Genomic DNA, 26,360 nt, shown 5'->3' on the forward strand with positions numbered 1-26,360 from the left:
GTTTTCAACAAGCTCCATGACAGGCATGTCATGGACTGTTTGCAATACTTACATACATATACAAGCAGGTCAAGGTTACCTATAGATGTCAAATATGTCAATTCAAGGGAATAACTTCAAGTAAAAACTCCACTTTTCAAAACGGTCAAGGTCATTTAGCTGACAAGTGAATAACACTAAGATAAAGCATGGTAAATAGATTTTACTATGGTATAAAACCTACAATAATATACAGTCAGATCAATTGGCAATATACATATTCTGTGCACAGTGCTCCTTCAACAATACTTCTCTTGAATAAAATAAAGTCTCTTTCTTGTGGTAGTGCTTTTCTAGTGCATAATACTCAAATGTATACTCTCTCCAGGTGGTCCACACAAAGTCTTATCCATCAATCCATTTTTTTTATCTAAAAATATCTATGAAATATCACACAAAAACCATATAACAATGTCCCTTAAAAGGTTTATCCCTGTTAATATTACAAAAGAATACCATATGATATATATCACAATGAATTATGACTAAAAGACATTAAAAGATATAATATTTAACGAGCTGGACGGACAATTGATGTCTCTGCACTTTCTACTTCAACATGTAAAATCAACTCAACATTGAAAAAATAAATATATCTACAATATTACAATTTACAAGTATGGAATATATGATCATAGCTTTAAAAATTTCATCACCAGTATCACAGCAGAAATGTAAAGTTGATATAGACAAATAATCATGATTTCACAGCCTGAAAGAAAAACACCCAAATCCTAAAACAAAAACTTCTTGAATGATTATCAATGATGGAAACGAACGATTCGCAGGAAAATTTTTTTCCATAGACACAAATTTCAACATGAATTTGGCCTCATGTAGACTTTCACTGCCCTGTCGACAATTTGAAAGTTGACAAGGATTTTTATAGTTTGTGGAGAGATGACTGTCAAACAACGTTAAAACAAACGTTTCCAGGCACGTCAGACAAAATGTGGAAGGAAAGTGTTAGAGAGGTGTGTAAAAAAGACAGAATTAAAATCACTACAACATTTGTAAATAATCGTCTTGGAAAAAAAAATACAAGTTAAACATTCACCATTAACAATATGTTTTGAAACCATTGTGTCCTAAGCACTGATAATGACGCCTCACAACATGAAAGGTTGGGATGGTTGAATGAAGGAATGCTTGGTGTTGACCAGTTACGGCCGCCCTGACTCTCTGACATCACTGAGGGTGTTAACATGATCAACAAACTTACATGTCGTCCGTGAATTACCACCGTTTAATATACCGGGTCTGAAAAAAGAGTCAAAACATTTGAAAAAAATGAGTCTCCTGCATCCTTAACATCATGTGTAAACCTGATTTATAAGCCTCAATGTTTCTGTTCAAACACATTTAAATCATAACTTGATTAAGGATGGAGCATCATAGGTTGAAACATGACATACACCTTTATATAATAGCACTTTTTGCATGTGGAAATAAATTTTTCAAACTGACGCTTGTACACACATCTTCATTCAACGTGACATTAAAATATGCAGTTCCATGAATGCCTCCACACAAATTCTCCAACATATTTCTGATATCCTGATAAAGACCTAACATATATACCGAGGGAAAATCTACTGGACAGCATACAGAAATATGACAATAAAGGAAAAATAATGATTGTGCCTTCCAAAAACAAACAATAACATAAAAATTTTATCACAGTCGCTTGGACAGTATTGCCCATATCGGGTCAAGAAACAGAGGATCAATTTAAAGAGATTAAGCACACAGAAATGCACACAGGTGATGAAATGAAAATTGGTGTGAACTGTAAGATCACAACTGTAGCGCCAGGATCCTCAGCTTTCTCCAGGAGAGTCACTGGGACGTTAGATCTGACTTGACAGCACAGGTGTCACAACTACATATATGTGTGACATAGAACTCCAGAGAGAAAAAAAAGAAGTATTTAAGCTTACTGGTAGAGAGCCAGTGAACTTTATTAATAACTAAGATCAATAACACACAATAAATACTGAATTCTATAAAGTTAAATACTAAAACACACTCAACATAATGTGTAGAGGTCATTTAATACAAAATTTCACACTAATAAATCTTCATCTTGAGTGAGTAAACCACCCCAAATTCAATTACCACATTTGTATTCTATTCACTGGGAAGCAAATAAAAACAACATTTTACACTATTTCTCCATTTATAAACTATAGGCATGAACAATTTTTCTTGCACAAAATGACCTTTCCACTCAAACCCAATAATACAAATATGTTACAAATATTAATAGTGTACTACCACCCATTAACGGTTAGGGTACAATACAAATTTCCTGTACAAGGTAGGATACATGCTCACACATATACGATATATACATTAAGGTCACCATGCCCAACACACTACAGCATAAGTTATATAAAATCTAGGACAAAAATATATTTTCTGGTTGGCATCCACCACCAAGTTACGTTCAATGGACGAGGTTAGCTGGTAAGGATCGCCAGCAGGTGCGACCAAAGCGATTTAGAGACAGACAGTCTATAGATGATGGTATACAGTAGAATATTGATGTAGAGCCTGCTGCTACAGACAAGACTGGCTGAGAGATGGCTGTCGTTACCACAGACCTGAGCTGTAGGTGCTTCGGCGTGGGCTGGGGGAGCGACTACGACGGGAGGGGCTCAGAGATCGAGATCGGGAGCGAGGGCGTGGGCTCGGACTGATGGAACGGGAACGAGTAGGGCTTCTACTCCTCCTGGACTGTCTCTGTAATAAAGCAGACCCACACCATCAATGTGTAGGGGAGGTGACGAAACAGTGTCAAATGAATATAATTGGGCTATAATGGTTAACTGTATCATCTAAAAAAAGGTAGAGTGAACTGAAGAATAATGGAAACATGCTTTCTAAACTTTCAGCAACATAATTGGATGAAAATGAAAATCACAATAAGTCGAAAATGAAAATCGCAATATCTATATATAGATCAAACCAAAATAAATGTAAATTTTTCCATAAAACTATCACCATAATAAACCATGCACATACATCTACTACTTAGAGACAAGTCATCCACGACAAGTCCAGACAAACAGGAGTGCATTCATTTAAGAAAATACTTTGGAAAAATTCAAACCTCTGTTTTTGAATCCTGATAAATATCAAGGGTTCTAAACTTCTGAAGTTTGACCTTTCAACCTTTAACCTTAACAAATGTCTTCCCAAGGTCATTTCTAGAATTTGTTTGCCCTGTGAACTGCCTGGGTAATTTTGATGTGGGGTTTCCTGGATGTAGCTGGTGGTTATCTCACAGAACAACATAAGGAAGACGCTTTGCTATCCAAAGCAATTATGGTAGACTGTCCCTCCAAAGGATGCTATCCATGTCAGCACAGATCAGTCCATTTCTCAACATCATGAGAAACACAAACTGCCATGGGTAGGGAGTGTCGACCCACACTCCTCAGATTTTCACCTGTAGTTATGACAACTAATGCTCTACCAACTGAGCTATAATGGCCCCATTTGTGTCTAGAACTTTGATGTAACCTCACTTGGGTATAAACATAAACTAAATTGGTTGAGGAGTTTGTGACATATGACAAGTGTTTGAGAGTAACACATATGAATACATGTATTTTGATTTAAGTTTGAAATGTTACAAAACATTCTTTGACTGAAAACAAAACACAGCCCAGTAAAATGTAAAAAAGGGAGATAACTTACCAATGAGGCCCCACGAAGAGTCACAGCTTCACCCTTCATGATGATCCTGACTCCATGCATGAGACAAGGCCAAATGTGATGGTTGACAAGGGGTGCAGTGAACTCAGAGTCATAACTCCTTCTGTACCTGTGTAACACACAACATTACATGATACATTCAGTAGTATTATTGGGTGTTAAAAATATATTAAAAAAGTGCATAGCATTGGTAGTTAATCCCTTATATCAGTATATCTTATGTATATTAATGACCTGAATGACAGGTTGGATAAAATGTAACATGAAGAAATAACTGATATATCTTTCAATTGTTAAAGAATCAAATCTACAGGATAAAAAATTGCAATCAAACTTCTGTGGAATGAAAAATCTTACTTAGTGTCATCAAACAACTCAGCATCTGTAGCCACTGAAATGTCCATTGGGTGAGCTAGGGCATTCATCTGCCAGGCAAGCTTGCAGACTTCACGGATGAATGGTTGAATGATGGCGAAGGTACAGTCAGGGGGCAGGAAGATCTTGGGGTTACGGTTCAGTCCTCTGATCACATCCTGTGAAAGGGCAAACTGATTTACAGGATGCAAAATAAATTATTTGTCTTTTGTTGGGAGATTCCATTAGTAAGAAGCCAGCTAGCAAAGCCACAGCAATCAGCAGCATACATAACACAGCAGTCACATCAAAGGACAGCAGCAAGTTACAAAGTTTAACACTGTCTACAACCATCAACTCATACAACATATAAGACTCTCTACCACTGTCCACCTATACAAAGTCTACCATTGTCTACCTATACAAAGTCTACCACTATCTACCTACACAAAATCTACCACTGTCTAACTACATAAAGTCTACCATTGTCTACCTACACAAAATCTACCACTGTCTACCTACATAAAGTCTACCACTATCTACCTACACAAAGTCTACCACTGTCTACCTACACAAAGTCTACCACTGTCTACCTACACAAAATCTACCACTGTCTACCTACACAAAGTCTACCATTGTCTACCTACACAAAGTCTACCACTGTCTACCTATACAAAGTCTACCACTGTCTACCTACACAAAGTCTACCACTGTCTACCTACACAAAGTCTACCACTGTCTACCTACACAAAGTCTACCATTGTCTACCTACACAAAGTCTATCACTGTCTACCTACACAAAGTCTACCACTGTCTACCTACACAAAGTCTACCACTGTCTACCTACACAAAGTCTACCATTGTCTACCCATACAAAGTCTACCACTGTCTACCTACACAAGTCTATCACTGTCTACCTACACAAAGTCTACCACTGTCTACCTACACAAAGTCTACCACTGTCAATCTATACTAAGTATAACATTGTTTACTGCTGTCAACTATACAAAGAATACGAATGTCATCACACATTGATAATTAGTGGTGCCAATTACAGCATAGCCGAATACAGCCAGCTTATACAATATGCAGCACTTCTTTCTTTGAGAAAGTAAACAACTGTTAATATAGAATGAAGAACAACTCATAACTTTCATCAGGAACATCAATATTTGTGAAGAACTTATTATAAATTGTAAAGAAAATTAAAAATGTTTGAACTAATGTAAAATGTAACAGCAAAAGCACTGCCACTGCAAAACATGTCAATACATTAGTATATAAAGTCTTTTAACTGAGACAAAGAAACTGGTACATGTATAGCTGTAAAAACATCATCAAACCCTACACACCAAAAACACATGATAAAGCTTAACAAAAGTCTATGTTATCAATGTCAAGTTGCCTTCTTTAGCTATAATAAAATTAACATCATGACCGGTGTGCTGCTGTGGATTTTTTTGGTTTGGTGATGTTACAAGTGCTATGTACTCACCGCCACCATTCCTGGCAGATCGTACAGGTCTGTATTCCTGTTGATGTAGTCCTGGACTGCCTCTTCCAGGGTCTCTGGGCCGATGTGAGTGGCTGACAGGTTAGCACGTACCTTCATCTTGAATTGACGGAATGCGATTTTGGCCACGCTGTATGCTTCCTACAACAGGAAAGGTAAATAGATTGAAATTTTAATGGAAGATCCAAGTTTTGTCCATGAAATAGTGATAATCTTTCATTATCAAAATTCAAGCTGGCTGCATGTCTGTCTGCCATTGGAACAATGCACAACTAGGAAGCAGGGGGTCCCTACATGTGAAATTTGAGAATGATCCATTAAGTACTTCTCCAGAAATGGCAGTAACAAGAATTATTTCAGGATATATGGATTGACCGAGGATGCTGAATGATTTAAATAACTCACCCTCTGATGATGGTGGGCTAAAAACTATTTTTTCTTTAGGTCTGGCAGATACATCACTGATCAGGTATGTTATGTGGTAATTGTGTTTATCAAAACAAGGCTCTACAAACCTGTACAGCAATGAAGATGATGCGTTGGTTATTTTCATTGTCATCAGAATACCGGCGCAGTGTATCTAACGCATCAAGTCGGGCTCCAGCAAACAGGTCATTCCAGTGCGAGACCAGGTTGTGCTGGCGCACTTTCTGGACAGGGTCTTTGAAGGACAATGGAGAGCCAGTACGGAGTGGGTAACTGTAGCGTGACAGGGATCCAATCAAGTCACTGCAGGATGAACATTGAGAAAACCATTTAATGGAAGCACATTTTTCCTAGTTATATGTTTTTATCCAATTTATTCCATTAATGGATTGCTCGTATCTAGCTTCACGTGATCTGAATGCTTTCAATTTCAGGAATATTTTTCAAGAGATGAATGTAGCTATTCATTCAAGCACGGAATTCACATTTAACTTTTATACACAACTACCAGATACTACAAAAAGGAAAAAAAAGGAAGAAAAGAAATATAGAATATTGAACTGATTTTGTATAAGACTATGAAAAATCTTTTGACAAATACCACATATAAAATAAGTGTCAAATACTGTGATATCATGCAATAACATTAAAATGCAAAATGAAGTAAGCTTACCTCTGTCAATATATTGTTATCTCATAATTGTATATATATATACACAAAGTGTTATGATGGTGGTTAGTACGTGCGGGAAGTTTGGGGTTAGATAATCACAAAGGACAGTATTCTTTATCTATAAGTCCCAGGGCTTAATCAATGTTACAACACTGATTCACAAAAAGCATTACTACACAGAACCTCTTGTTATTCTCAACATCATGTAGCAAACTACAGACAAAAACAAAGGAAAGAAACTTAGAATAGTTGATGTTTGGGGTCTCTAACTAGAAGATGGAATTTCAAAGCTTTTGAAAATGTCTTACCTGGGTCGTTTAGAGCTTTTCATAAAATCAGAAATGAATATGAGTAAGTTTTTTACATGTTAGGTACATGTCATCTGTGCTGACGATGTTGGTAATAAGACAATGTAAACAGTTAATCAGAGGGGAACATGGTGCTTTTATACAACAGGCATTTATGGGATTTAGCTTTATTGACTTCATTTTCTTATCCAAACAAATGTTTCATTCTGACCAACACAAGTATACCACCATGCTGAGCAAGCTTGCATTCCGACACCTCTCACTTCCCCCTTTGTTTCTGATTTAGATATGTTTACAATAATTCTGATGAAGTGTCAGTGAGAAAATCTGTCACTGAAATAATTATTTTTAGATACTTAACCTTGACAAGCAATGTGAAAATGAGGCTACTGGAGGGAAACAAAACTGACTGGCCTGTCTCTTGGTATTCTAATGATTTACTTATCCACAATTTTGTTGTGTACATACATAAAATATCTCATTTCCATAAAATGTGACTTTTTCAGCAATGGAACCTTATCAATAAATTAAGTTTCAAAAAAATTTGAAATGTTAAGTGGAATTCCTTAAATAGTTATAATATAGGGACTTGATCATGATCACATTCATGACCACCCAAAGCATTGGTATATGTTTGGTCAGTATTTAAATTCCCATTTGTTTGGATAAGTTGAAGCTACTCTTTAATATACATGTGTTAGCAGTTCCTTTTTTACCTGTTTGTTTTGTGGGTTTTTTGTTTGATTTTTCTTTTTTTGTTTTTTAAAAAAAATATTATAAAGGAAACATATGTTAAAAGCATTTTCTGAATATGGTGCTGTAGAGGTTCTTACAGTGATGTAAGGGATATCATCAACTGGTGATTAAAAAGTGCCTCTGAAATATACCAAAAAGCATCTAATGAAAGGAAAGATTGTGTATGTTCAGTTTGAAACGGTCATTGTAGGCTTTCCATCACCATCAAACATATGGCTTACCTATCAAGATAGCTCTTTTTGGAACTGACAATAGAGAGCTCGTCCCTAAGATTCCTTAACTCCCGCTGATAATCATCAACAAGACCAGACCTAGCTCGTAACTTGACAATTTCATCTTGAGAGTCAGCCAGCCTAAAGAAAACAAGGATGGACATTGTCCAAGGTTACACAAAGTCAGAAATGGGAGTGAATACACAGCTCTGTGTTCATCTTACCCATTCTTGTGTCACCACAAGCAAATGTTTCCAATCTACTGATAAAAAAGCACATTAAAATGCCATGCATTAGTTCACTGCTTATCCATAAGGCCAGAAAGCAAAACAGCCAACTGAAAAATTTGTATCAAAGAACATGTCAAATGTGAAATTTTAAAAGCTTATCAATAAGGAAATGACCACTTGTTGAGTGTAAGGTATCTTTATCATTATAGAATTGTATCATAAATTTATTTCATTTTTCAAAATAAAACATTTTTAGTTTGGTTTAATATAGATTAAAATGCAACATGAAACCACCATAAAACCAAATCAATTCTTTAGTCTGTTAAATCTGACACTAAGTTTTAGTAGGTCTTTCTTTACCAGCCATTTAATCTCGGTACGATATCATCACTTTTTTCTCTACAATAAAAAAATCAAGGGAGATGACTTACAATTTTGTTCCTCAGTTATCTTTATTTAGTTTTTTTTTTTTTTTATTTGGCTAAAATTTTTTACTGAAAGAAATTGCCAAGCTAAAGTACTACATAGAAAACTACATGAAACTTGGTTTTAATCTAACTTGGTTCTATGCCATATTATCTTAATCATAAAATTATAATAATAAATAATAAAAGTATAGAATCAAAGGTACTAATTATCAGGTTCTTTTTCAAAAAAAACCATTTTAACAGCAAAAGAACTTCTTTCAAAGCTTCAACATCCAAAGAGTTCACCAATGAAATAAATACACACAATATTACAAAAACCAGCACCTCAAAAAAGACAAAATCTCCGTTTATAAAAAGTAACATCTACAAAGATGCAAAACACACTTTTTAATGCATTAGAATTTAAAAAAGAAAACAAAACAGACATGATCAAGCTGGTCATAACACACAATTTTTTTTTAATCCATGCTAACATTTGCCTATAGTTCAACAAGAATGGGTATAGGTGTACAATAACACAGAGAACAAGTTAGGCACAGAAAGCTCCCTTCTCCCAGGCAAATCCGTGGACAAACGACACTGTAAAATAAATATGATGGGCGGACTTGGGTTAGCTATATGATGGGTGTAAGTATGATGAATGCGGGATAAGTATGATGTAGATGATGAGTATGGAAGCTAGGATGAGTGTGTTGCTTCTTGAGTAGGATAAGACAGACACAGTTACACACAATGGACTAGCAGTTTTAACAGAAGTGGTTAAAGTCCTTGAATTTTTTTGCTGTCACAACCTACCAGATCAATGAATAACTACATGAATTTAAGTCGAAATAAATTGTATTCAAATACCAAAAGGTTTGTTTTCTATAAAATGCAAGAACTTTAACCACATGTAAGTGCAATCTAGATCACACAGAAGCTTGCTACAAAAGCTCTTGTTCATGTAAAATACAGCTGGTGCTACTACCAGTCTTACCCAGACTTATCTTTATAAGAATCGGTCTTTTTAGGCAGGTCATCTTTTAATTGTGAATGTGATGACAAGTAAGTGTCATCCTTTAGGGGCAATGACATGGAGGAAGAAGAGCGGTACAAAGAATCTCTCCTAGATGTAAGCAATGCGATATCGTCACGCAAGCGGCGCACTTGGGTTTCGTAATCAGTTAGCAATCCTGCTTTGGATCTTAATGTGCGCACTTCATCCTCAGCTAGTGCAAGTCTAAAACAAACATGAAAACACACAATGATGGTTTGTATGGTAGCCATGATATCTAACGAAGAGACTCGTCTTCAACCAATCAGATTTTCTACAAATGCATTGGCAGCAAACCTATCTACAATAATTCTGATATAATCAATTTCACTCCTAAAAATAGTTCATATCCATTGAAACCATGAAACATGCATCACACTCACCTTATCAAGAATACTTATATTAGATCTTGATTTTTTTCCCTTTTTTTAAATCAACCTGTGCATTAATAGATATTTTGATAATGTTATGCATTGAAATTGAATTGAGATCTAGATATGCATATTCGTCTTTGTGATGTTTTTATTAATGATGTTGCTCTCTATATATATTCGGGTTGTGTATTAATAGTAGGTAATCACTACACGATTGGTACAATTAACATCAATAATACTACACGTATCATCTGTTCTGAGTATAATAGGTGTACCTGTATAAAAACAGACCAACAATAGGTTACAATAATGACTTTTAGCCAAGTATGACAAACAGGTTTGCCAGAATAATTGTTTCATACGTGTGCCCTAGCCACCATGAAATCTGATTAGGTTTGCATATTTTTTCCGTCGGTAGTAGTTTTAAGAGCACGCTGAACTACCGAAGCTATTCAATAAAATATTTATATGGCATAAGATATTGTTAACAATGGTGTAGTATTGGCATTGTGACAAAAGCCTACTGTAGTAAACTGGTGATTATCATGGATTACCATGCTTGAGTACACACTACCATGTTCCTGCCAGCTTAGTGTGTACTAATTATCTATCAGTAGTGCCTGCTCTATAAGACAAAGCATTGTGGCCAATGTGATGAGACTCCAGTACCCTAACATCTTGGTGACTGGATCATGTCAAAGCTAACACTGGACACCTGTACCATAACTCAGTCTGTAAAACAGAGGGTTATCTTGCATGCTGAAACTTGTTAAAAACAGCTCTGACATGACCTTGTCACAAAAATGTCTGATTGATTACACATTTAATAGAGAGCAATTCAAAAGGAATTCAGTTAAAAAAATTTCAAAAGTAAAATAAAAATTTATACTGCATTTTCTGGATTTCTTTGAAAATGTTGTAAATATCCATCTATTTTTACTCTAAAGTGAGAGTTATATGCTCATCACAGGTGCCAGATGGTGACAGGTTATAGTGTATAATGATATGTAGGATGTGCAATGTAGTACGTGCTGGACATGTGAGGTTGATCATAGACACAAACATCTATACAAGCATAAAATCAAAGTCACCTTATTACAAACACAATCCTCCATCTCAATAATCACATCTTCTATTACTGAATGTTATATCAAGTAACAAATAGGATGTAATGACGGAGCAATAATTAAATAATTATAATGCTGAAAATTAACAAATACTGTATTTGGCAGGAATATTATTCATACATTCAAGAGCTAAATATCAATATTTTCTGACAAATAAAAAGAAATAATGTATTTTTACTGGTGTCTAATTTATCCCTGATAAAACAATAACAAAAATATGTCAATTACACAAACAACTCAATCTAAAATCAATTTTAGCACGTACAAAGCCACATGCATTAAAGCTACTGATGATCGTGCAGCAATGCAATCCTGTTTAAACAACATTGAAGAAGCAGATGGTTAAAGTCCCTCCAATTCAGACTACCCACCACATAGATCAGTCACAGAAACACAGGCCAGATCAAATTACATCAGTCACAGAAACATAGGCCAGGTCAAATTACATCAGTCACAGAAACATAGGCCAGGTCAAATTACATCAGTCACACAAACATAGGCTAGGTCAAATTACATCAGTCACACAAACAGAGGCCAGGTCAAATTACATCAGTCACAGAAACACAGGCCAGGTCAAATTACATCAGTCACACAAACAGAAGCCAGGTCAAATTACATCAGCCACAGAAACATAGGCCAGGTCAAATTACATCAGTAACAGAAACACAGGCCAGATCAAATTACATCAGTCACAGAAACATAGGCCAGGTCAAATAACATCAGTCACACAAACAGAGGCCAGGTCAAATTACATCAGTAACAGAAACACAGGCCAGGTCAAATTACATCAGTCACAGAAACACAGGCCTGGTCAAATTACATCAGTCACACAAACAGAAGCCAGGTCAAATTACATCAGTCACACAAACAGAAGCCAGGTCAAATTACATCAGTCACACAAACAGAAGCCAGGTCAAATTACATCAGTAACAGAAACACAGGCAAGATCAAAGTACAACAGTAACAGAAACATAGGCCAGGTCAAATAACATCAGTCACACAAACAGAGGCCAGGTCAAATTACATTGGTCACAGAAAAAATGAAAGGCCTTTCTAATCTTGTCAAATTAAATAATTTTTTGATGCATTGTGGGTATTTTGGTCTAAAACAAAGACATCTTCAATCAGATGAAGAACAACTAGAGATGAGGATTTATATTGGGAGCTCTTCAATCTGGAATCTGATTACTGATAACAATTCACTCTGTCACCAGTGTAGTAGATTAACTGAACTACACCAGTATATGTAAAGAGGTACACATAATTATTGAACCTGGTTTTTATTGTCAGGACTATTCACCTGTAAGAATGTTTCTGTATAAACAAGTACAAAAATGATACTTTCTTCTGTACACAGGTATCTACTCTACTATAAGAATTAAATTATTATGGAATACCAAACCAGTACTAGGCTCTGGACAAATGTATGTCTACACCTGCCACCATCACTATAAACATCCTGAAAGACTGGGATCACCACTACATGCAGGGTAAGGTTAAAATAAACCCTTGGAGGTACAGGTAAGGAATCTTGTACAGGACTGAGAAGGGACTGATAGTCAGAACTGAGTAGGGGCCAACAGTCAAAAGGAGAGTATTTTGATCAGCACAATACCCATGATTTGGTGCAGTGAGCATATACAGAGTGCCAGACTAGAGGTGCGAGACAGGGTGCACTTTTGGTCTTGACTGGGTATTGCATGTCAAAAGCTCAATAGACCCTTGTGTTGAATTAAGAAAACAAAATCCAAATTTACAGATTTTCATGTGGAGGCTACAAATCCATAAATAACTGCTAATTACTCAACGATCAGTGATATAAATGGAACATATTTTTGTGGATAAATTACCAAAATACTGATGTGTTATTATCATCAAGACTATGAGAACGTCTAACAAAACATGCTATACAAGAAATAATATATGCTATAAATCTATTTCAAAATTACATAATACAAATAAGATAACCTAAGTAAATATACCACTAAAATGTCCTAATAAGGCAAACGCAATCTCTTGGATATGTCAAGCATCAACTTTGATGATGTAAATTCAACACAGCATTTTCCTGGTTAATTGAAGAATAAGGTATGCATGAATGGGTTAGAAACACCTAGGAGCTATGAAGAAGCCAGAAACTGTTGTCACCACAAGTATGGTTGTCATGACAACAATTTATATATTTTTATCTTACTTCCGCCTAAGCTCTCTAGTTTCGACCTCGGTTAACATTTTATCACTTGTTGATGTACGCAGAGTTCGGTTGAGCTCCTCTTTAGCTTCAAGTAACCTGTGGAAAGGAGGAGAAAACAAGATTTTTAATCAAACAGGACAGTAATAAATATAATTAGGTGCTTACTTTCTCCTCAACTCCTGTACTTCAGTCTCCAGGAACATCTTGTCACTTTGTGAAGAACGCATGCTGCGATTAAGTTCATTCTTTGCGTCCAAAAGCCTGAAAAATCAGCATAATTAGGTGCAGAAGAGATTCCTATAAAACCAGCTAGTAAAGAGTCCATGCTTATTCCCACATGATGTTTCCTTCATTCTGTCAACATTAGCTCTAGCTGTCATCAGATGTGTACCCTATAAGCTGATAAATACACTGCGAGTTTTACATACATTTTCAGAAACAAATGTCAATAACCCACAATAATCTTTACTTGTCCATCTTGCTCTCAAAGAAACCCTTTCCCTTAGAAACTGACTTTTAGGTCATCATTCTTTTTTAACATCACCAGGTGTATATAAACCTTACATCTTTTCCTCCCTGTGTCCCTCTCTTTCTCCTTCTATCAAGATAATTATAGAGGTACAGAAGCTCTACTTGTCTGGAAATAGCACTTACTCATCTCTGACATCCTGTAGCTCTGCCTTCTTGTCATCTAGGTCGCCCTCTAAATCCTGCAGAGACTTCTCATACATATCCTGGAGTTCATCTAGTTCACGGTTTTTGCCAGCAGCTTCAGCAAGAACAGACAAACTGGCATCAGCCGTCACAGCTCCTCCAGAAGTAAAGAAGTTACTGCCAAGGAAGGGAAGGAGGCGGGACTTAATGATGGCGGACCCTCCATACAAACCACCTATAACAGAGATAAACAATTGGTTGTAATCATTTATGTCAGGAAGATTAAAACAAATATTCATTTTCATACCGTATTATACTCATGGTGTAAGATAACTATCTCTTTTTTAATCTCAAATATAACTAACCGAGGGCTACTACAGTACAAAAATTATGGCTTTCCTAGAGAATTAACATATGCTCACTAAGGGACAAGAAATAATAATACAAAACATAGTACACAAATAGCGTAGAGATTTCTTTGTTTTTCAATTAAATCCCTTATCACAATAAGAATTGCATTTCAAGCATACATTAAGCTAAAATATTCACATACAAGCTGCAATAACATTCAAAGGGCCAAAAAAAACATTACTTTAGCTTGACATGAAATGTTGATGTCTCTGCCATTATTACTGTGTGGTGACGTGACTCAGTCTGGTTTGAGACGGTCAAACATGTCAACATGATGGGGCAAATGTAACTTCTATACTAAGATATTTACCATTAAACTGGTATAAAGTTGCATTGTTAAAAATTAAAAATAAACATTCAGACAATAAGTGTTCATCTAGTGAGTAGCGATGTAAATAGACTATTTATTACATTTTTAAAAATTTAATTATATTTTATCATCAATGTAAAATTGATTCATGCTATTTAATTAAATAAAAATTTTCTAATATGTTCATATCTGAATCTATATAATACCACTACAAATAATCCACTAACTTAATGATAGTATGGTCAGTCAGACCAGCTTCACTCAGTCTTGTTTGGACTGATCTAGAACTCAAACAATAACTCAATGATTTGGAAATGTTCACACCCTATACACATAATGTACACAGTTAACATCAAAATGTAAATTCAATTGCCTTATTTTATTTACTAGGTTCCAAAACGGTGAGTTTGGTGACCTTAAGCATGAATTAGTTATCACCACCAGTAGATTCCGTTTGAGAATGGATTGTTCTGTAACAATGTATAGTCATTGTTGTCATTGTCTCTGTGAGCTGGTACAACACATTACAAGCTGTATTCTACATTTGTATGGGAGATATTTCAATTATTTTGTGTTTCAAACAGCAGTAGGTAGTAAACAAAAATCTAAGGCTCATACTTCCTTGTTTATCAACACAACTTTTGTCTCAAAATCTTATTTAAAAGACTATTCAACAAATTATCACTACAACCTTATAAACGACACAGACATCTTTTTTAACTCTATTAAGCATGTACTTCAACCTCAACCATGACTACTGGAAATACTATGGTTCTCTCTCGGTGGGCACATGAACTATGGCTATTTCTAATTCCATAGTTCTTTCTCAGTGGGTAAATCAACCATGACTACTGGAAATTCCATAGTTCTCTTTTAGTGGGAACATGGTTCTTTTTCAGTGGGTTCATCAACCATAACTATTGGAAGTTCCATGGTTCTATTCCAGTAGGTACATCAACCATGACTATTAGAATTTCCATAATTCTCTCTCAGTGGATACATCAACTGTGACTATTGGAAAGTTCATAGTTCCTTTTCAGTGGGTAAATCAATCATGACTGTTAGAAATTCCATGGTTCTCTCTAAGTGAGAACATCAACCATGACTGTTGGAGAATTTGTAGTTCTTTTTAAGTGGGTAAATCAACCATGACTATTGGAAATTCCATAATTCTCTCTCAGTGGATACATCAATCATGACTATTGGAAATTCTGTAGTTCTCTCTCAGTAGGTACATTAAACTATGACTGTTGGAAATTCTATGGTTTCCTCTCAAGGGGTATATCAACGGTGATTATTGGAAATTCCATTAGTGGGGACAACAACCGTGAATTTTGGAAATTCTATGGTCCTGTCTTAGGAAAAGCATCAAGCTTTTTAGTGAGAATAAGTACTGGAATTTTGTTTTCATTTAAGCATGTTATATCTAAAACATCCTTTTCACTAAATTTCTGTAGAAAGATAAACCTTTCTTCATCAGTCATGCATATTCCTCTTTGGCACAATATGACTTTGGTTTTGGATCCAAAAAGGATAAACTTGAATCAAGATATCCCAGGCAATTGATCATTACTAGAATCTCATTTTACAGGTCAAAAACACTAACATTTTCATTACTAATGAATGAAAAAGTCACCAGATTTTCACCTATATGAGGAAAAAGGCTTGCTAGTGAGGGGAAACAGTCTTTTCTAAATGTAAAATGAGACGAAATAATGATTAATATTAACAAGATACTGCAGAGTATAAAGCAGCTTACATTGGATCGCGTGTAGATATAAGGTACACCAAGGAAGTATAGTATCCCAATCACCCAATCACCCAAATATCCAAAAATTCACTTTTATACTCATGTATATTGTTTTCAAAACTGTCTGATGTACATCCATTTTGACTATGACATATGATGTCATTAAATTAAGGCAATGACACATGGCAGCATTCAATTATGGCTAGAACACCTGACATCACTCTATTATGGCTAGAACACCTGACATCACTCTATCATGGCTAGAGCACCTGACATCATTCTATTATGGCTAGACCACCTGACATCACTCTATTATGGCTAGACCACCTGACATCACTCTATTATGGCTAGAACACCTGACATCACTCTATTATGGCTAGAACACCTGACATCACTCTATTATGGCTAGAACACCTGACATCACTCTATTATGGCTAGAGCACCTGACATCATTCTATTATGGCTAGAACACCTGACATCACTCTATTATTTGCATTGTGATGTTATGTTTAGATAATGTTCACATATATTACTTAATTTAGTTCTGACATGACTGCCAATTCTAGCTTTATATCAGTGAGAAATGAAGACAACAGATTGATAACACTACTAATGACACACCAGCCCCAATCTGACATCAGAAATAGGAAGCCATGTCAAAGAGAAATAAAAACATTACCAGCTTCTGCTGTAACACTTAGAAGTTTGAAGAGCTGCCCCTGCACTTTGGCGTTGAGTTCGATGATTTCACAACAGCGTGCCACATTCTGGTCACATGTGTTGATCTGTGAATACAAATCCAAAAACGAGATTATTAAATCTTACATATAGGCTGATTGACATAAATCAATGTAAGCTATTGAACTTCTTAATCCTAAATAAACAGTTTGATATGTGATCAAAGTGATTTATTGAAAATATGGTTGCACAAGATAAAACACCTTTTTCTCTCCATGCACCTGCAAAAATTATGTTTACCGAAATCAATTTTTACATAAAAGAACCGTCCTTTCAAGATAGCACTGCTTGAAGTTAGCAAAAATTTACACTTAGTTGGACTGTTTGAGATGCTAGGGCCAAGGGTCTTAGTTCAGGTATTGGCTACGGAGGTAGTAACGGTCATTTTTTTTCTCTCTGCTTTTTAATCAATAAACTACTATACATAATAAGAGATCCCAGAGGGGTCTTGGCACCCAACATTGTTTGGTCTTTATAAGAGATCCCAGAGGGGTCTTGGCACCCAACATTGTTTGGTCTTTATAAGAGATCCCAGAGGGGTCTTGGCACCCAACATTGTTTGGTCTTTATAAGAGATCCCAGAGGGGTCTTGGTGTCCAACATTGTTTGGTCTTTATAAGAGATCCCAGAGGGGTCTTGGCACTTGGTGTCCAACATTGTTTGGTCTTTATAGAGAGATGGCACCCAACATTGTTTGGTCCAGAGGGGTCTTGGTGTCCAACATTGTTTGGTCTTTATAAGAGATCCCAGAGGGGTCTTGGCACCCAACATTGTTTGGTCTTTATAAGAGATCCCAGAGGGGTCTTGGTGTCCAACATTGTTTGGTCTTTATAAGAGATCCCAGAGGGGTCTTGGCACCCAACATTGTTTGGTCTTTATAAGAGAGAGGGGTCTTGGTGTCCAACATTGTTTGGTCTTTATAAGAGATCCCAGAGGGGTCTTGGCACCCAACATTGTTTGGTCTTTATAAGAGATCCCAGAGGGGTCTTGGTGTCCAACATTGTTTGGTCTTTATAAGAGATCCCAGAGGGGTCTTGGCACCCAACATTGTTTGGTCTTTATAAGAGATCCCAGAGGGGTCTTGGTGTCCAACATTGTTTGGTCTTTATAAGAGATCCCAGAGGGATCTTGGCACCCAACATTGTTTGGTCTTTATAAGACATCCCAGAGGGGTCTTGGTGTCCAACATTGTTTGGTCTTTATAAGAGATCCCAGAGGGATCTTGGCACCCAACATTGTTTGGTCTTTATAAGAGATCCCAGAGGGATCTTGGCACCCAACATTGTTTGGTCTTTATAAGAGATCCCAGAGGGGTCTTGGCACCCAACATTGTTTGGTCTTTATAAGAGATCCCAGAGGGGTCTTGGCACCCAACATTGTTTGGTCTTTATTTGTTCTTTGAAAGGTGGATCTTTTCCTTCTTTTCTGTTATCTGTTTTTGCTCTTATTGATAAGAAATTTGAACATTCCTTTGTAGAATTACGATAATAAACTTTAACTGCAAAATCCAAAATGCTCATCTATGGGAACCTACATATGAAATTTGAGAAATATTCATTCAGAACTTTCTCAGAAATAGCGATAACAATCTACACAAAGCAAAATCCAAGATGGCCGTCTGTCTGCCTGTTTTTCTTAGCAGTCCAAAAATGAAACAGGCACAACTAAGGACCAAGGGAAACCTACATATCAAATTTGAGAAAGATCCATCCATTACTTCTTAAGAAATAGCAAGAACAAAAATTGTTTACAGATGGAAGACGGACCAATAACATAGGATGATTTGAATTGCCCACCATTTGATGATGGTTGGCCAAAAATAATAAGTAAATTTGAGTTTTGTAGTAAAGAAAAAATCAAAATTACGTGCATCCCGAAAAAAAGCTTGCTGTTTCTTACATAAATAAACTTCCGTAACTTCCAAAGAGAGATTAATCTGATTTTCAAGAGTTAAATTTATCCTTATTGTACAAAACATAGAAAGCAAGTCTAGACAGAAATTACTGGAATTTCAGGGGCTTTTACCTATAATCACAGGTAAGTAAGTACACAAGTAGACGATACAGGACTAGTACAATACTTCATTATATTTTTGGTTTACAATGTCTCTCATATAATCACTGTTTTCTTATAATATACAATTCTATACGAGGCAGACAAGTGAAAGCTTTTAAATGGCCCAGCCAGACATTAGGCGATAAAAATTCTGTTAAATCCTACCTACAGAACCCTGTTGAATATCATTTGACATTTAAACATGTCCTCATGTTGAAGAGCACCTAGCCCCTACTTGTAACCTCTTAAACATCACAATGGAAACATAAAACCACAGTATTTACGACATTTCACCACCTTTTCTAAAAACACATGGCAGGTTAAATCTTATACAATCACTCCCATTTACATGGATAACTTGCAGTAAACTTTTTTTTGCTTCTGCAATTTTTCTCCTTCTTAATTTAATGACAAACATATATTGTATTGTCATTTCCAATGTAGCTTCTATAATGATCAAACCTGGTTTAGCAGATCTGTTAGTGTAACTCTGGAATATTGAAATGGAACAATAAGGTATTTTCATGTAAGGTCTTGAATGTGCTGATAAGGAAACCTAGGATGATGACCTATGCATTATCAAGTATTCACATAAACAGTAACTTTGACCTTGTTACATGAGCTGCCAATCAAGAACTCACTTGACATCTCCATGTAAATATATATCATGTAGTGGACACTTCATCCAATGGTAAAGCTTATGTACTTAGAATTGTTAAAATGCCTTCAAAAATAGTGAAAAACATTTGTATTACAATATAGCCTTGACCATTAAGTGGAAGAAACTATACACCTTATCTAAATATGTGACACTTGAACCAATTCTGAGAATCCATTATGATCCCACAGGAGCTATTTCGGGAGAAGAAAAGCATTTCCTTTCTACTGACCCTTTCACTGAGTTTCAACCCAAACCAAGGGTGAAATTGATCTAGAGCAATACTTGTTTGTTAAGTCAAGTAACTGACAATTGCACAATGTTTATGGAAGATATCATTAGCTTTATAGAAAAAAAAATCATATGATCAGTAATGCTGGCAATTGCCTTTGAGTTTCTTTATCTATTAATAGTTTACTTAACTTTGAAATAACAGCTTGCTGGAGGTTATACTTCCAATATCTAATGTACATTGGATATTTATATTGGAGTATTTAAAGTAGACAGTGATATCTACCATCTGATTGGGTCCAACCATTTATGTATGTGTCCATAGAAATTGAAACCGTAGTTCAAAACAAAAAGGTCATATGGGGGCAGATATCAGGGGAAAGTTTTTACATTCAATACCCTTGAATCATTGATATCTGGTGAAGCTTCCACCTCTCATTAATAATGTATGACAGATCAGTGCTGGCTGCTTTTATACCAGAAGATTTCAACACCTGATTGACCTAGTTATCAGGTTTACCTAAACATACCACACATTGCGTGTGAAATGACATGTAAAAACAGTGGTTACTTTATCATCTGGTATGAAATGATTCCTAAATACAATCATTCATTTGTATTGATTTTGTGCCATTATACTGTGTACTTGTGTATCACATTAAAAGAAGTGGAAATAGTTCAAATTACACTGTAATGACAAAACTATTTCTTATATAAATGATTCCAAAACACTCCAATTATTCAATTATTACAGACTTGTAGTAGTTTGTCTATTTCATGTGCCAACTAAACAAGAAGCATTTTACAAAGTATACATGTGGCATTACCATAATAAAGCTCTGATGAACAAACTTGATAATTACCTTCAATGATCACATAATTATATCTATCAGTACCTTGAATTGCTGATCATTTTATTAATAACCTGACAGAGACAAAGGAAATGAAAAGACTATCAACCAAGAAGTCTGGCTCTGTGTTTCTGCAAATAAGTCAGTTATTATTTTTCAACTGTATAGATGGATAAGATTCGGACACGTTTTTTAGACTCCTTTAAGATGATCTTGATAAATTGGTATTCATTAGTGACCAATAAATTTAATTAGAATAAATTTAATTCATTAAATTATTTAGACCAAATATCACATGATAATTGACATACACAATTACCATATATAACTATTATATAAATGACCCATTCTGACACCATTTCCTGGTGATTTCAAATTACTGTAATATGTGTGAATGAGTCACCAATACAATATTCTCTTAACGTCACACTTTGATCTGTAAATCTCTTAAATGATTTCCAGGCTGGATAACATCAGAGGAAAGAAGTCAATAGAAATGATGAAACCATATATTATAAATGTTCTATAAACAGTTATGCACTGTTATCTACATTTATATAAAGTCAAATTAACTGAGCCAGTGACATTTGGAATACCTTAACAGTATTTAGGATATTTGAATTCTTTACAATACCCAACAAAAACATCACATCAACATTATCGATATGAGTGTTTTGATGTATTTGATTTGCCTGAATATTAATGTTAAGGGTTGAATGGTAAACTATGTCAGCAGAAAATCTGATTACACAGGCAAGGATTCAATGAGGATAAGGACTACTCAGTATTTAATCAATTTACGTGTTTGGAATTTACACTACGGAACCAGATCAATACACAGGTACAATAAGCACATTTACCTAACCTGAGTGATAAGTATATATATCTACAGAGTTACAGATTTACCTATAATCTCTAAATAAATACACACAGGGACAGATAAGGAGCAGATACACAGGCGAAACTTTTCAACATTTACATACCATCTATCATCAGATTAAAAAGGTTTTCTTTGTAAAAGAATTCCAGGGCAAAGAAAGGGGTTGGACATTTTTTTTATTGCAGTATTGGTACCTGGGTATAGCTTTTCTTGTAAGAGGTTCAAATTGAATTGAAATGCAAGATCAAGATTAGGAGGTCAATATTTATCCACTGACAAATACTACTTTTTTTAGAGTATATACTGGTATCGCATCTTTAGATATAAATAAAATGTTCTAGTATGTATACCCACACCCAACAAAGTCAAGCAGACTCACGATTTGTAATTCATCATACCAAATGAGGACAAAACTACGATTCAACAAAATTTGGGATTCATGTATTGAGACTTAATCATCCGCTCGATAAAATAGTGAAATTATTTAGAAAATGTCCCACAAAAGCTTAACACATTTTCTTTCAAAAAGCTATAGTTTCAATTACCATCCAAATTCTTAGTCTCTTTGATTAGAGGAATATAATGTCAGGACATTCTATTGATTGAATGTGAAATTCTCTTATACATTCCGTAGTGATATTCATTGTCAGTTCTCCAATACAGGTAATAACTGATAATTCATGTTGCAACAGGTTGTTATTTAAACATGGAGCCTAATTGGTTTACTGATGAAATAAGGAGATTTTCACACAATAATCTAATTATGTTAAAAACGTGTTTAGCGTAATAAGAAAGTCATTGTATGAACAGTCACTTCCGTGGTCACATTTATCCTTGTTCATATCAGTCATGGTTCCAATACAAAGAACATACCAAATGAAGTTTGCAGGGGGCCTAGTAACCATAGTATTGTACCTATATTAATTTACAATGTACTCATAAACTTTTAAAGATCTGGCTACAGGAATGCATGGTGTGTGACAAACCATCATTATAGAAAAGTTACAATATGACGTATACCCTGGTATCTGGAATTCAGCTGATTCTAGAATTGCCCTATTAAGTTTAAAGTTTAATGTCTCTAAGCATATTTCCTCAGCATAGATGGCATATTTCTGATCAGTAATTATATTAAATGGTGTAGATTTCCCAGTAGATGAGTTCTGCATCTTAAAAAGAACTGCCACACTAGTACCCGCCATTTTCTCAATTTCCAAATTACTAGTATACTATATACATAGATGATTAAGATCTTGTCACAACCTGTCTACAACAGCATGTGAGCTGCCTTAATTCAGGTGTATCAATGAAACTTGCTGAGACATGCAGAATTCCAGTGTATTGGCGGTAAAGGTATATAACATACATATGTGGTACACCTGATCTATCATATATCTACAAGCTTTTATCTGGGACATTCTTTGTTTGTTGACAGTTCAAGTTTCACAGATTGAAAAGACCAAATACAACCTTTAAAGTAGCCAATGTATTTACACACTCCAGATTGATGGGAGTGTTTCGACACATACTGAACTACTGTACAGGAAGGGTAATAAATGTCCACCCTGGCCCACCCCTGGTCTCCGGTAGTAGCCAGTCATCACAATACACTAAACCAAACAATTGGGCTATTTAGAGTAGGATCAATGTGGGATTTGGGTGATTGTACCTAGTGACAAGTGACCGAAGTTATTGACCCTCAATTTCATAGGTCTGCCAGACTGGATAGTTTGATATACTCTTGATCACATAGACAAATATTTTTAAATTATCTAAAACATCCCCAGATAAATCAATTCATGGCCAGATATATAAATTCATGAAATTAATCAACATTTCTCTGATTTTGTTTTCTTTATAAACTAACAGCTTATAAAATTAAATGAAAATATTTGCTCACAATTCTGGTTTTCTGTTAATTAAACAATAATCAGTCTGCCCCAGTCAATATTTCCCGAGACTGATACATGTACACCTGCATGTTTTACCCTAGTAAACCTGAGCCTTTTCACATGGCTATACAATATCATCACCATAAAAACTGTTACAATAACAGTCAACAAATGGATTACTGATTCATTATTACACCCATAAATACTAAATGAGCATATTGATCATGTTTTATACAAAATACAGGGCAAATCAATACACTGTTTTCCGGTTGTAATTTGTAGCAGAGTCTGTGTTCTCCAATATTGAATATCAACATTTCCCTCTGGGCCAAAGCTTAGAAATGACTATTTCAATATATAATTCATTTTGTTTATCAGTTTTTACTTTTTTTCCACACAAGGGTTTGTTAAAAAATTATTTTGTGCTCAGATAGCATATTTTAAAGTTTTTCAGTGAGCAGTGTACAATGAAACGAAAATCAATAAAAACTCCAATACTAAAAATATTTCATGTTCTGAAAATTGTTGGAAGTTCTAGTCTGGTGTTGCCAAGAAATCCTTGATTCTTGTAACCAGTACCATATAATCTGCAGATCAAATTCCCCCCACCTTCACAAAAAAAAAAAAAAAAAAAAAATACACATCAATGATAAATATTTTCTGAAGCTTCTGATACAAGTACTGAGAGCTTAAGTATGAAGTTCTTATTCTTGACATAACACTTGAACAACACTACAGTAGGATTTGTTGGGAAGAAATGTAAATCAAATTCTGACACAAATGTCAGTAAAATTACAACTGTCCTCCACTAACTCCAAGTATATACATTAGTCTGTTCTATTGTAACCTCATACTAACAATTCATTCAAAGTACATTATCCACAGTTGAAATTGCAATTCAGAAATTTGATTCACTTATTTTCCCCAATAACTCAAATTTCAATTGCCTTTGGTATTCATGAAAAATTTGAATATACTAAGCTTCAAAGTTACTATTTTGCATAAAAAAAAATGATATAAACTGCATGTTAAACATATGTTCCTCTTTAGTCTTTGATCACAGTACGTCATATTCATATGTATATTTAAACATATTACATAGTTCTAAAAACTTGTATTTTACAGCACTTTGTTAATCTGTCTTAAAACTCTTGGCTCATATCCACCAAGTGTAGAACGTAATGAACCAAAGCATATATCTGCCCCACATGTATAGGAATCATTACCACTAAATAATGTACTATACATATACCTACTTATGGGGTCAATAGAATTCTAAAACTGCTGATCTGCAGATCTCCAGATCAAAATTAAACATTCATGAGAGAAAGAATTCCTGTTTTAAATATTTCAAAATAACTGCAACTTTGAATAAACAAATTCCAATTATCAATAGCACAGGTCTATCACTTTTTGTTTTATCAGAATGACATATACACATTAAGAAATTATTTCTGATATAAGATGGCGATATGGTTGCAGAATATATCTTGAAAAACATGTTTTATGTTTGAATTTTTTTCCCCTTTTCAGGTTAATTATGACAGAAATCCCAGTGCTGACATGCATCTTCAATATCACACTTATTTCAATATTTACCTAGATTATTTAATGAAAAACAACATTCAATAATCCTTGAAAAGTAAACGCAAACATTCTGAAGATTGCTTAAATGCTTTATCTTGGCAAACATTTGACCTGCTACTAATAAGTGTTTTCAAAGTTGACATGTTCTTTTCTAAATTAAGCAAAGTATGTGCTAAAGTTTTTCATTCAACCGAGTCTGGACCAGTTTTTGTAAAGGCGGCAACAAAATTAAAGCAATGCAATGGACATATACAGGCATATAACACGCATTATATCACTTTTGTATAATTTAAATCAATAAAAGTAAAAGTGCGGTATGCACTGTCGAGGTTTGCATTTCCTCGTATAATCATGCATACTTCACATAATCACTCTGTCGGCCTAGCAACCGCACCGGATCTTGATAGTTGTGGATATCATACGTGTTTATGCAAAAAATCAAATGGTAACAAGTGCAAAAATATATTCGAAAACTAAGGGATGCTATATTTGTACCGTACTTACATAATAATTTTGCAACCATCTCTCTAACTTCTCTTGAAGCACAGTAAATGTGCCAATATTCACCAAACGTCTCAAAGACTCCGCCATTTTCGACGCTTTCTCTCCGGCTCTCACGGCGATGTGATGACGCATGCGTAATGATAGTATATGTATTTCCTCTGATAAAGTCACGTGATCACTTCACAGGTGTACAAAGATGTGATAACGGAACTCTACTATTAAGCTAGCTAACGGTAAACAGGTAACCACACTATGACGTCAAGACACGATTTGATAAACTGTATACGTAAATGAAATTATGTTGGTTCTATCTATTTTAAAATATTCACCTTGCTTAAGCGCTGGGAAATACCAAATATTTTACGATGTATATGACTTCAACACTTAGCAGACACAAATACGTTTTTCTTTGTTTTTTTTTTCGTCATAAGATATGTTCAAATATCTAA

The 26,360-nt window shown here is 35.0% G+C and overlaps 1 protein-coding gene across 1 annotated transcript; it reads right to left on the reverse strand.

Moving 5' to 3' along the window:
- Positions 1 to 196: 196 nt before the first annotated feature.
- On the reverse strand, positions 197 to 25,998 carry LOC132550209 (mitochondria-eating protein-like). The gene is made up of 12 exons (XM_060214245.1): positions 25,912 to 25,998; positions 17,195 to 17,300; positions 14,045 to 14,279; positions 13,556 to 13,651; positions 13,391 to 13,486; positions 9,639 to 9,881; positions 8,014 to 8,145; positions 6,145 to 6,358; positions 5,612 to 5,770; positions 4,120 to 4,295; positions 3,745 to 3,871; positions 197 to 2,784 (listed from the first exon to the last, which is right to left on the reverse strand). The coding sequence occupies exons 1-12, from the start codon at positions 25,996 to 25,998 to the stop codon at positions 2,635 to 2,637; spliced, it is 1,821 nt and encodes a 606-aa protein (XP_060070228.1). The 3' UTR covers positions 197 to 2,634.
- Between the last annotated feature and the right edge of the window lie 362 nt (positions 25,999 to 26,360).

The sequence above is a fragment of the Ylistrum balloti genome, unplaced genomic scaffold (assembly GCF_031769215.1).
Source record: "Ylistrum balloti isolate Yb309-2 unplaced genomic scaffold, AGI_CSIRO_Ybal_v1 Utg370110, whole genome shotgun sequence".
Taxonomy (NCBI): Eukaryota; Metazoa; Mollusca; class Bivalvia; order Pectinida; family Pectinidae; genus Ylistrum; species Ylistrum balloti.

What these genes read in the sequence shown, in the direction of transcription:
- LOC132550209 (XM_060214245.1), bottom strand. Translation starts at nt 25,998, where the DNA reads ATGGCGGAGTCTTTGAGACGTTTGGTGAATATTGGCACATTTACTGTG. An exon ending in CTACAGGATGTCAGAGATGA is followed by an intron (nt 13,652 to 14,044) that starts GTAAGTGCTATT and finishes CTGATTTTTCAG; the next exon opens with GCTTTTGGACGCAAAGAATG. An exon ending in TCATCTTCATTGCTGTACAG is followed by an intron (nt 5,771 to 6,144) that starts GTTTGTAGAGCC and finishes TTCCTGTTGTAG; the next exon opens with GAAGCATACAGCGTGGCCAA.